Source organism: Capra hircus, chromosome 20 (genome assembly GCF_001704415.2).
Source record: "Capra hircus breed San Clemente chromosome 20, ASM170441v1, whole genome shotgun sequence".
Lineage (NCBI taxonomy): Eukaryota > Metazoa > Chordata > Mammalia > Artiodactyla > Bovidae > Capra > Capra hircus.
The window spans coordinates 38,031,143-38,043,754 of NC_030827.1; the positions used below are offsets into that span (position 1 = coordinate 38,031,143).

The window sequence follows — 12,612 nt, forward strand, 5'->3', positions numbered from 1 at the left end:
TCTTGCCACTAACCCACTAGCTGTCTGCATTTACCTCACTGACCCTTCTGATCAGCTAGCTGTTAGCTCATCTGAAAAACAGGAATAGGAACACACACAGACACTGGATTAAATGAGACAGTTTATGGAGGATCACGCCTAGGAGATGCTCGAGAAATCAAACCTGCTGTTATTGTTGGGACTGCTGTTGTTAAGGGCCCAACAGCCCAGAGGGTCTTACCTGATCTCTGCAGATTCTTTCGGTACCCGCTGAGATTCAGCTGGGTGATAGTCTCTGACACATGTGCAACAGCCACCTGTACATGCTTTTCAGTGAAATCATAGCACCAAGAGAGGTTCAGTTCATCCAATCTGCACGTAAGAGGGATGACAAGGAAAGCATGAAACCATTACCCACAATGAATTTTCTATGAAACCCTGCCTAAAGCTGCAAATCAAGAAAATACAGGGCCATTGATTCCTTACCATTTTCTGCATAAAACCTCAGCTTCTCTAAGCAGCTACATTTGCTCACCTGAAACTGCTTTCTTTATCTCGGTACAGTTTGTTCCAGAAAGTTGCCAGGGGGATATGAGCCAAGGGCTTAGTGAATGCTGCCCTCTTCTGGAAGACAAGGGAAGTGCTCTCCTCTCCTGCTCATACCTCATTCCAGGACTAGGAGAAATTCTAGTTTCTATGCTTTCTTTCTCAACCACTTGGGTTGTCGGAAAACAACTAACAGTATGAGCTTGAGATGTTTTAAAAAACTGATACGTTGTGCCAGGAATTCCCAATAAAGAGATACCGACATCGCAAAAATTCACTTTATCTTACTGGGCCTCTGCTAATTAAGTAAATGAGGGCTTCAAAGGAAAAGTCCAACCACTACATTATACATCCCATTCCTGGCATTGCTGAGAAAATGTAGGGCTACCATTTTATCTCATTGGTAACATTCTTACACAAAAACAATCTTTTCTATAAGATCATTAAGGAGAAATAAGTACAAAGCTATTAGCACAGAGACCAAGGGATATTAAAAAGGACACACACAACACTGGGTATTCTGTGAATCATGTCCCCACTCACTTATTCATTTCTGTAACTCTGTGACCTTTATATTCTGACATTAGACATTAATTACTACCTAGTATAAAAGATGTTTTAAATGGAATCACCCAGATTCATGGTGTATTTTGCAATAACAAACTTTCGATAAATAAATAGTCAAAACTGTTAAGTTAGGTCTACAGACATTACAGGGAAAAAAGCCTGACAGTATAGTCAGGTATAAATAGATACTCTTTGTACATACTGTTGATAAACACATTGCCACATTTTCCTTATTTTAATAAGCCAAAGGGAAAAAAAAAAGGATCACAACACAAGCAATCTTTGCAAACTTCATCGATTTGGCTCCTGAGTTTGGACAGAAAGTTTGGATGATAAAGGGTACTGAGTTCTCCAAATCAAGAGCTCAAAGAGTTAGGAAAGCTTAAAAATGTTACCTGACTCTATCTTGATGTGAAAGATACTGTATATTTGAAATCACAGTTCTAAAATCAAATCTCTAATCTCTCCTACCTGGAACAGCTGCTCAGCAAAGTCTTCAGGGCAGATTCAGAGAATCCAGAACACCCAGAAAGGTTTAGTCGCAGTAAATTTGTGTTCTGAGCAAGATTACTGGAAAAAGAGGACAAAGTTGTAACAGTAGTAACCAGATCCTCTTATTTAATAATTAAGAATGAAGCTAAGGGAGGCAGTTACAAGCACACGGGCCTTTGAGTCAGAAGTGAGTTTAAATTCACATCTTACCAACTAGATGACACCAAGTAGGATGCTTTGCCTTAGTTTACTCACCTGTGAAATGGCAAGTATCAGTATCTTCTTGGTAGTGTTGTTAAAATTAAATGATATAATGTAATAAAGGCCTTAGCACAGTGTCCAGCACAGAGAGTAACTACACAAAACACTTACCAATGTACTTTTAAAAACTGAAAAACAAAGAACCCACCAATGACCTAAACATATTTCTATTTCACCCACAATTGTAATTAGTTTGTAAGTAAACGTCTACTTATAAAGCCACCAGGTTCTTTCAATTAAATGTCTCTCAAATTGCCCTCTCCTCTCTGTTCCCAAATGCCTCATGTTAGCCAAACAGTGATTTAAGAGTGAGAGTTCTGGAATCACACTATATGGCCAGGTTCAAATCTTGGTTTTGCTATCTAGCTACTGTGTGACCTTGGACAAGTTATTCAGCCTCTCTGTTCCTTAGTTTTCACATCTGTTAAAAGGGGAATAATGAGAATGTATTTCACGGGGTTGCTATGAGGATTTACTCAGAATACCTTTGAAGAACCTAGTATCTGGCATATGGTATGTGCTCAACAAATATTAAGCAGATATTATCATTATTCTTTCCTTTTCCCCATCAAGTTTCATCACTTCTTACCTGAATGTATACAACAGTATCTTAACTAATCTACTGAATAGTTTCTTTAATGCGTAATTGATTTTCTGAGATGCCCAGCGGGTTAATTTTCTAAACATGTTTGTTCCATTCTCAGAACCATGCTCCTCTCTTTACCACGCTTCCCTCTTTACAGCCCACAACAAAGTCCAGAGTTCTTCCAGCAAGGCAGGCACCCACGAGGCGTGGTCCCTGCGGACCCTCACCTGTCACCTCCCTCACACACTCCATCACTTCCTGACCACTTCAGAATCCACAGTCACAAAGGCGGCTTCACCCGGACTGCTTCCTTCGCCAAATCACCTGGAGAACTCCTACCCACATACTTTCAATACTCAGCTTCAGAGTCACTTCCTCTTGAGACGAGACGGCTGCCTTCTCGAAATGTAATTAGGTCTCTGTGTATTGCCACAGATTCACCAACGCATCTAGCACACACACTGCACTATAATTATCTGTCTCTCCCTTGAATGAGGGAGCAACCATGCCTCAATTCCTCCCTGCGTGTCTAGAACCTAGCATGAGACCCAGCAACGTATCGAGAGCTAGTACACAAACTTTGGTTGTCTAGGTGAGCAACCAAACCTCCTGGAAGGAGGAACCAAACCTCCTGGAGGGTTCTGCAGAGGCTGAAACACTATATCGGGTATTTCCTGAGTCCACCTGCACGTGGACAGGACACCCCACATCTACTCGAGAAACAAAATTAACAAACACAAAACGAGTGCCCTTGAAACATGATCCTAGGTGTCACTCACTCAACAACGGGATCTGAAAGTCGGAGGCCTTCGAGGCTGAGATTCTGCAACTTGGAGCAGTGAGACAGAAGGCCTTGCAGGGTAGACACATCGATCACAGAGTTCGACAGGTCCAGGTGCTGTAGACGAAAAGGGCTGAACACAGAGGGAATAAAAAGAGGCTCCACAAGATGGCTCACACCAGTATGTCCAGATTAGATCTGACCCCTTCTCCTCCCCACGTGGGCAGTCCATCACAAACAAGACCCTAAACACACATTTCAAGTATTAGCTATAGCTGTGGTCATAAAATAAACTGCTACTGGCCACCTTCGTTTGTTTTAAAATTCAAAAGCATTTTTTTTTTTTTTTTGGCCAAGTCCAGACGTTGTGCCAGCACAGTCCAACTTAGAAAATGAATTAGTGAGCATCAGAGGAATGAGTTGGATGTGGGTGACAAGGAGGTCACGCCTACAATGACTCCTGGCAAGGGTGAGTGGGTGGATGACCAAACCAGGGAAGACTGTGGAAAGGCAAGTTGTAAAGGGAGGTTAATACCAAGGTTCTTGGGCTGGACGTGCTAATACTAAGGTACTTGTACTGTGGTAGTTTTTTAGGTAATCAGAAATAAGAGTTTGTTTGAAAGACAGGGTTGGGCTAGAGATGAGGATGGGAAAGTCTTGGCATAGATGTGGGTGTACAAGACATAGCTTGTCTGAAGACAGAGTGTGGGTCGGGAGAGAAGGCAGCCAGGGATAGACCCTCGAGTAACTGAGCAAAGCGTGCACTTGAAGGAGACTGAGAAGGAAGAGCCGCCGGAGAAACACAAAACACCCAGGGGAGAGGAGTGTTGTCACATGACCACGGTGGGAAGGTGAAGAGGCCTCGAGTCGGGACGCGTGTTGTATCCCAGCTCTGCCATCTTTAGCTTATTTTTCTGCTCAGCATCTATTCACTCCACTCTAGCATGAGAGGACACTAAACCACACTGCAAAACTCTCAGTAGGAAATACATTTTCAGCAAGTCTAAAAAACACCCAAACAGAACATCTTTTTCAGGATGTACATGTCTGTGATAGATCAGAAACCCAGGGCGACAAAATCTGCAAAGACCCCTCACGTTTTCTTCCTTATCAGAAATAGGCAGTGGGGGTAGAGATGTCAATCAAAACTACAATGAGGTATCATCTCACACCGTTCAGAATGGTCATCATCAAAAAACTCTACAAACAATAAATGCTGGAGAGGATGTGGAAAAAAGGGAATCCTCTCTTGCACTGTTGGTGGGAATGTAAGTTGATAAAGCCACTATGGAGAACGGTTAAGGAGATTCCTTAAGAACCAGGAATAAAACTACCATAAAGCCCAGCAATCCCATTGCTGAGAAAACCATAATTCAAAAAGAAACATGTATCCCCATGTTCACTGCAGCACTATTTACAATAGCCTGAACATGGAAACAGTCTAGATGTCCATCAGCAGATGAATGGATAAAGAAGTTGTGGTGTGTAAATATATACACACACAATGGTCCTAAAAAGGAACAAATCAGTTCTAGTGAGGTGGATAAACCTAGAGCCTGTCATACAGAGTGAAGTAAGTCAGAAAGAGCAAACAAACATCATATATTAACACATATGTGCGGAATCTAGAAAAATGGCACTGCTGAATCTATTTGCAGGGCAGGAACAGCGATGCAGACACAGAACAGATTTGTGGATACGGTGGAGGACAGAGAGTGTGGGACGAGTTGAGACAGTAGTGTTGAAACATATAATAGATACCAGTGAGAAGATGCTGTATAATACAGGGAGCTCAACCCAGTGCCCTGTGACAACCTAGAGGGGTGGGATGGAAGGGAGAGTATGGGAGGCTCAAGAGGGAGGGGACATATGTATACTTATTGCTGATTCATGTTCTTATATGGCAAAACCCATCAAAATATTGTAAAGCAATTATCCTCCAAATAAAAATACATAAAAATAAATAAATAAAAAGAAACGGGCATTGGGGGAATAGCTTGGCTGCATGGCATCTGCGAGCGAGGGCTCGGCTTGGCTCCTGCCTCACAGGATACTCAGGACACCCTTAGACTCTGGGAAGAGCCCAAGTGCAGGCCTAGGCTAAAACGGGAATGATGTCACTGAAACCTGTGCCGTGTTTCAACACAAAGGCCACATGGCAACAATCACAACTAACGTCCCATGCTGCACAGATGACCTATCCTAGGGCATATAGCTGGAGAGAGACAAAAAGACATTTCGATCTGTCTTCTTCCCCAGGATTTTCCAGGGACTTTTCTTTCTTACCTGAAATGTTCAACTAACGGTTGGTCCATAAATGATCGTGGACAGCGGAAGGCAACCACCCCTCGGGACAAAAGCCGACCAACCACATCTGGGTAGAGATTTCTGCCCGCGAGGTCTACAGTCTGCCAGAGAGACTCGTCAAACCTGGAAAAGAGGTGCTCTGTTTGGTGAGTCAGCGCACCAGTTTCTGGAGGCCCTCGACGCTGCTACCAACAACAGGGCACGGCTATTCAATTGCCCTGAAGCAAATTCTAAAGGCATGTTTGTTTCTGACTATACAATTACCTATATTTTTAAGGGACTACTGAATATTTCTTGGTCCCATTATGGATAAGCTTTCATCTTCCTCTTTACATGGATTTCATAGCTAGTTCAATGCTACCATGAGCCCTGCAATGATCTGGAACAGGAGAATAAAATTTCAGCATTCAATTCAATTCAATAACTTAAGACTGCTCAAATCACTCAACTGATTACTGAACAAGGAAGTAGGTTCACAATGACCTCACTTGCCATTTTTGTGAAGCACAGGCACGCTACCACAATTACCCTAAAAAACATGTCCCTAAAAGAAGGAAAGTTTGTATGACTTTATTATGAGATACAGTTAGCAAATATCTATTAGGAAAAGTCATAGTTCAGCTCCACTTTACAAAAGCTTAAAATAAATGCACAGAAATACAGGAATACCTATGAACTAATGTGAAGAAAAGAGGTAAAAACGTTTAGACTTGTGTTTTGAAAGCAAAAAAGCAGTAACAAATATAGTAAACAACATAACGAAGTTTGAATGCCCATAGATTAATCCAATTTAACACGAAAGAAAACATAAGATCAAGCCCGTGAAGGAACATTTTAAATGTTTACAAGAATTTTACTTTTTAATCCTACTTGAGATAAGCAGACCACTGGCTGGAGCTTTGAAATAATTCTGCATAAACAAATTGTCAACCTCTATTCTTAAGAAGACAGGACCCGCCGTGCCTGGCATATAACAAGTGCTTAATGAATGTCAGTTATAACTTTTATGACAGTTGAGATGAAGATGAACAGAACTGCATAGAGAGCACAGCTGGTGGAAAAAGAAAATCAAAATGGGGTTTCTTGAGCAGGGATAAGTGAGTCAACCACCATGTACCTGCTCTGGCATTCCAGGTATGCCGACCTCTCTGTGGCTCTTCTAAGCAAATATAGTCAGCCCTCCCTATGCACAAGGCTTCCCAGGTGGCACAGATGATAAGGAATCCGTCTGCCAATGTAGAAGACGCGGGTTCGATCCCTGGGTGGGGAAGATCCCCTGGAGGAAGAAATGGCAACCCACTCCAGTATTCTTGCCTGGAGAATCCCATCGACAGAGGAGCCTGGTGGGCTACAGTCCATGCGGTTGCCAAGAGTTAGACAAGACTGAGGAAGCACTCCCTATCCACGGGTTCCACATCCACAGATCTACAGATCCTGAGCCAGACTGCCCTACCCCATTTTATACAAGGGACTCGAGAATCCGCGGATTTTGGTATCCACAGGGGGTCCCGGAACCAATACCCAGTGGGTACCAAGGGATGACTGTAGTGCAGTCTTGTAAATACCTGGAGTGTCTTATTCCCAGCACACCTGTGAATGGAAGGGCAGGGGCTTCTGCGTTTTCACAGTGAGAGTCCTAGACGTGTGGAGGGAGAAGAGAGATAGATGGCCTTAAGCACAGACAAAGGCTGGCCAGAGGCTGATGAGCAGGAGAAAAGGTGAAGATGGAAAAGCCCGTTAATGCCTTCCCAGCTCACCAAGATGTCCCATGTGCAGCTCACTGTTCGCACTTCAGATGTGTGGCCCCAAACCCAACAAAACCTGAACAATTAGCTGGGCACCACTTGAGAAATCTTTGTAGTTCATGCTCACAACGGCCGTCATGTGACCCACTGGAAGTGACTTACCCCATTTGGAAAACTTCTTTTCCCTGTATTCAGCAGAGCTCATGTTTATTGGATGCTGGGCCAGGCAGTGTACCAGGAGTGACAGGGATACATGAAGGCACAGCTGGTTCTCATACACTCAGTGGGCTAGGTATGAGTGGTGGGAAGAGAACTCGGGGCGCTGTGTGGGACCCAAGTGGGAAACCAGCCTCTCCTACTTAGGCTTTATGGGACCTGAGTGAAGTTCTGAGTCCCAGTTCCCCCATATATAAAACAGGATGATGGTGTCTTCCCAGGTGGTGCTAGTGGTAAAGAATCCGCCTGCCAATGCAGGAGATGCGCAATCGATCCCTGGGCTGGGAAGACCCTCTGGAGGAGGAAATAGCAACCTACTCCTTTATTCCTGCCTGGAAAATTCCATGGACAGAGGAGCCTGGTGGGCTACAGTCCATGGGGTCGCAAAGAGTCAGACACAACTGGGCACACACACACACCTCCAGTAGATTCCTCCCTTATCTGTGAAATAAGATGCTAATTATTATAATGAATAAGAAAATACCTAGTGTGCTTTGTGCTACTATAGTCTTCTTGGTTTTCAGTGTCAGCAGACCCAAACGAATAAAAACCCTTCTTTTTTCCTCCCTCCTCCACATACACTAAATGGGGTGAAAAATACTTACGCTAGATGATACCATCTCTTACAAACACTGGAGACTTTCAAGAGTTCAGGGAGGCACAGACAGGAAAAGATTCCTAAGAGCAGCTCGTCTGGAAGGGAGTCCCAAGAAACACCTTGGAGGGGAGAAAAAAAAAAAAAGAATTGTTTTCCTTTTACCATTCTTTCCCCCTATCAAGTGTACTGAGCTCTTTCCTGCACTTAAAGATATACAACATGTAACTTAAAAAGGGGAATTTAGTGCTAAATGAATTCCTCATCCTCATAATTCTTTTTCTGTTCACCCATGGTCTATGTTTCCTAAAGTGGATACTGTATACTTTCTCAGCAAAGGAGAAAAGAGAGTATCAAGACTACTTTTCATGATATTCTTCTCTTTAGTACCCACCAGCCAGTCTCAGGCTCAGAACCACACTGATCGGGGTTCAAAGCCAGTCCCAGGCCTCTCACATCTTAGACGACAATGTCTAAGATACACGATGCTTCTGGGTTGCTAAGGAACACCTCACTCCTCTCTGAAGTGGATTCAGTGGTGGATTTCTCAAGTAGTGACCTTATTTAAAAGGCAAACCAATCTTTCTCCTTCTTCCAAGCTTACAGAGGGTGGACTCAGAAGTCCACTTACCTAAAAGTGCAATATCAAAAGGCTCTTCTCATCTCTTAATTCAACACACGTGTCCTGAGTGCTTAGTTCGATGCCAGGGATGGGTTAAGGTGTTGGGAGAAAGCAGGTAACACATGAGACAAAACACTTTCATGGAGCTTATGTTATTGGCGGAGCAATCACATGTTATTAGAAGACATGTAAAAATTGTTCAATATTAAAAAAAAATTAAGTGATATGTTAAAATTGCTTTTACTTTGATGTATTAAAAATGAAGAAAATGAAGAAGGTGTTAGAAAGTTTAAACACACAGCATACACACACACACTCCCTCAACCATCAATAGCAACTAACCTCTTTGTTCTGTTTTTCATATGTTTGGGGTTAATAATAAATTATGATAAGGGTTGTATTCAGCTCTTTGATTAAAACAACTATTTTCATTCTATTTTGACTCAACTCTATTTGTTAGCCTACTAAAACTCATCATTCATAGTTAAGGAGACTGTCTGTATTAGTCAAGATTTGGTCAAAATATCTCCTTCCGCATTTTAAAATAAATGCCTAATACAAAATTCTGTAATAGTGAGTAATTGTGACATGAATGTCACCACAATCGTGGTTCCTCTAATAACTGTCAAGTTTTATAGCTGGAGTTCCCCCCCAAACTTTTTAATACATTTGCTTTGTTTTCTTATATTAAAAAAAGTACTGTATTCTTATTGAAAAAAAATTCTTGAAGAAAAGTTGAGTTACTTAAAAAGTATAAAACAGTTCCATTTTTCAGAAATATTTTTAAGTTATCTGGTGTACTTACATCCATTTCGTAAACATACTGTTTCCCAAACTGGTATTTAAAGAACATTCTTCTGGGAGATGTTAATATCTGGTCCATGACGAACAGTGTTTTGTGGTGTAAAATGGTATAAAACAATGGGGAAGGCCTTACTGAGCTGGTGATCATGGAGCAAAGGCTGAACACAGAGAAGGGGCCGGCCCTGAGTCCCTGGGGTGTGTGCCACGTGCGGGAGCAGCAGGCCTGTTTTGAGGAACAGCAAGGAGGCCAGCATAGAATACAGTGAGCAAGTTTCGGGCAGTGGGGAAGAGGTCAGAGGGGTAGGAGGGGGCCGGGCCATCCCACTCTGATTCTGAAGGTGATGAGGGGCCGCCGAGAGTTCTGAGCACAGGAATGACAGGATCTCACGTAGGTTTTAAAAGGATCACTCTGACTGGGTGTTCAGAATAAATCGGAGGGAGAAAAAGGTGGATGCAGGAAAACCAGTTTTCTTAGTTTTTAGAAAAGCAAACTCTAATTGCTATTCAACAAGTATTGAACGCTTACATATGAATAGAATAACCCACACGATCAGGATAATATGACCACAGCCTAGAAGGAAACAAGCACACACCAAAGAAACAGTGAGTGTTTTAGATTAGAATTCAGAGTGGTTAGCTGAGTTCAATAACTTGCCTTCTTGGTCTCTAACTCCAACCCACCTGCTACGCCAATGCTACCGCTATCCTCTCTTCCCCGTGACGGCTAATTTTAGTGTCATCTTGACTGGGCTAAGGAGTACCCAGATATTTAGTTAAATACAATACCAGGTGTCTTTGGGAGGGTATCTGGAATGAGATTAACATTTGATCGGTCAACTGAGAAAAGCAGGTTGCTGTCCCCAGTGTGTGCCTGCCTCATCCAATCCAAAGTTGGGTTGGAATAAAAGGCGGATGAAGGGAAACCTGGCTGTTTCTCCCACCTTTGAGCTGGAACCTGGGTGTCCTCCTGCCTTCAGGCCCGGACTGAAACTAACATGATCTACTCTCTGGAATCTCGGGTCTTTGGGACCAAAGATGATGGGACTCTTCAGCTTCCAGGACTGCGTAAGCCAATGCCTTATTAATAAGCCTCCCTCTATCTCTTATTTGTTTAGTGGCTCTGACAGTATTCTTGGGCTTCCCTCGTGGCTCAGCTGGTAAAGAATCCACCTGCAATGCGGAAGACCTGGGCTCGATCCCTGGGTTGGGAAGATCCCCTAGAGGAAGGCATGGCAATGCACTCCAGTATTCTTGGCTGGAGAATCTCCACGAACAGAAGAACCTGGTGGGCTACAATCCATGGGGTCGCAAAGAGTCAGACACGACTGAGCAACTAAACACAGAACACATACCCCATTTAAAGGGTGTCAGTATTTACTGAACGCAGACATTGTAACAGGCTCAGGCAGAGGACGATGGGGAGCTGGAGACAGCATGGAGGTGAGTGATAAACGTAACAGTCTGGGACTCTGTGGACTCTTCCCCGCTACTCCTGGGCAATCTTTTGAAAACACCCCTCAATCAGATCCCTTCAATGGTGTCCCTTGAATATTCAGTCTAAAGTCTATACTACTGAGTATGACATTCAAAGCTTTCTTATCAGGGCCCCACTTGGTTTTCTAGATTCATTATCTAGAAATACGTTCCAGCCATTTGGAGCTACTTGGGATTTTCAGAATGAGTCATTCTGTGTCATATCTCAATGCCTCTGTACATGCTGTGCCCGCCCCCGACGGCTATTAATTTAACATCAAGTGGCCATTAACACCCCAACTCCTATGGATGGCCTCCCAGAACATCACCAAAAACAGGCTGGTTTTTTTAACCACAATTTTGCTATTTCCTTACTTGCCTGTGTAGGCCCCCACAAGGCCACGAGATCTTGAGGAGGAGAACCTGATTCTTCTTTTAACAATCTTTATATTCTAAGGAACTAGCACACTGTCCGATACATGCAACCATTCATATATATATTTACTTTACATGTGCTATATGCTGAGGACTGTTCTACAGACAAAGATGAACAAGGTATGGCCTGCTCAGAGTTGGAGACACAGACAAACAGGAAATTTCAATTCAGGATCACGAAGGGCTCAGGATGCTGTGCTACACCAGGGACTGAACTGGCACAGTGCTTAGGGAAGGAGGCTCCCTGGGGAAAAAAGGACATGTAGCTGCTCCATGAACACCTGCCCGTCCCTCTCTAGAGAATCACATAAAGGACTGAGGCTCTGAAGCGTAGGGGTAGAGGGATGAAGGCAGACCATCCGCAGGGACCCTAGACATGTTCCGGGCAGCAGCTCCTCAGTGTGGCAACTCCATCACGCCACAAAGCTCCTGGGCCAAGGTCAGTGGGGGCAGAGGGTCTCCAGCATGACTCCTGCTCCACAAACTGGAACAAAGTTTTCCTTCCATTAATTCTTAACTCCCTGACCTCTGCTGTCTCTTGCGTATACAGTTCAGATGCTAGCATTTCATTTGGCAAAAAAAAAAAAAAAAAAAAAAATTACACTTAGCCACTTTCAATCTAGTCTGTTGAGATTTTTACTATGATCTGCAATGACTACCCTGACACCAGGTGCCTGCCCTCCATCCCTGCCAAGTGTGAGAACTACTGGATCGAGGAAGGAGCACAGCTCCCACTGGAATTTGACTGCATTGTCTCCATGTCAGCAAACCTTAAGCAAGCTACTTAATTCTTTGGGGGCTCAGGTGCATCTGCAGGAAAGGGAATAAAAAGGTTTATCCTGCAAAGTTATTCACTATGAAGATTAAATAGCTCATGTCAAAAGGTTACAAAGCAGAGAGTTAAACTGCCTCTTTTTTGCTTCTATTCCTCTCCTTTCTCCCAAAACTCTATGTTTTACTTTCATGACCTTTTCCTTTCAGTGCTGCTTAGAACCTTCACCTATGTGAAAACATCCGTCTCTGAGTAGGGGTTGGACAAGGGCTGCCTGGTATCATTTACTGAGATCTCCAAACCGCCTTCTATCTAGGTTTAATTAAAGAATTAAATTAAAAGGTGCTTGCTCCTTAGCTTAGAAGAAGAGCAATGACAAACCTAGACAGCACATTAAAAAGCACAAAGGTCTGTATAGTCAAAGCTATGGT

The 12,612-nt window shown here is 43.2% G+C and overlaps 1 protein-coding gene across 2 annotated transcripts in view; it reads right to left on the minus strand.

Annotated features, from left to right (window-relative positions):
- Nucleotides 1-12,612, minus strand: part of SKP2 (S-phase kinase-associated protein 2, E3 ubiquitin protein ligase) — a 36,069-nt gene that overhangs the window by 14,514 nt on the left and 8,943 nt on the right. For both annotated transcript variants that reach the window (XM_005694793.3, XM_013972845.2), the window contains exons 3-7: nt 8,086-8,197; nt 5,499-5,642; nt 3,211-3,345; nt 1,564-1,662; nt 221-351 (exon numbers count right to left, since the gene is read on the minus strand). In XM_005694793.3, the coding sequence (XP_005694850.2) occupies nt 221-351; nt 1,564-1,662; nt 3,211-3,345; nt 5,499-5,642; nt 8,086-8,197 (621 nt within the window). The remainder of the gene's footprint in view (nt 1-220; nt 352-1,563; nt 1,663-3,210; nt 3,346-5,498; nt 5,643-8,085; nt 8,198-12,612) is intronic.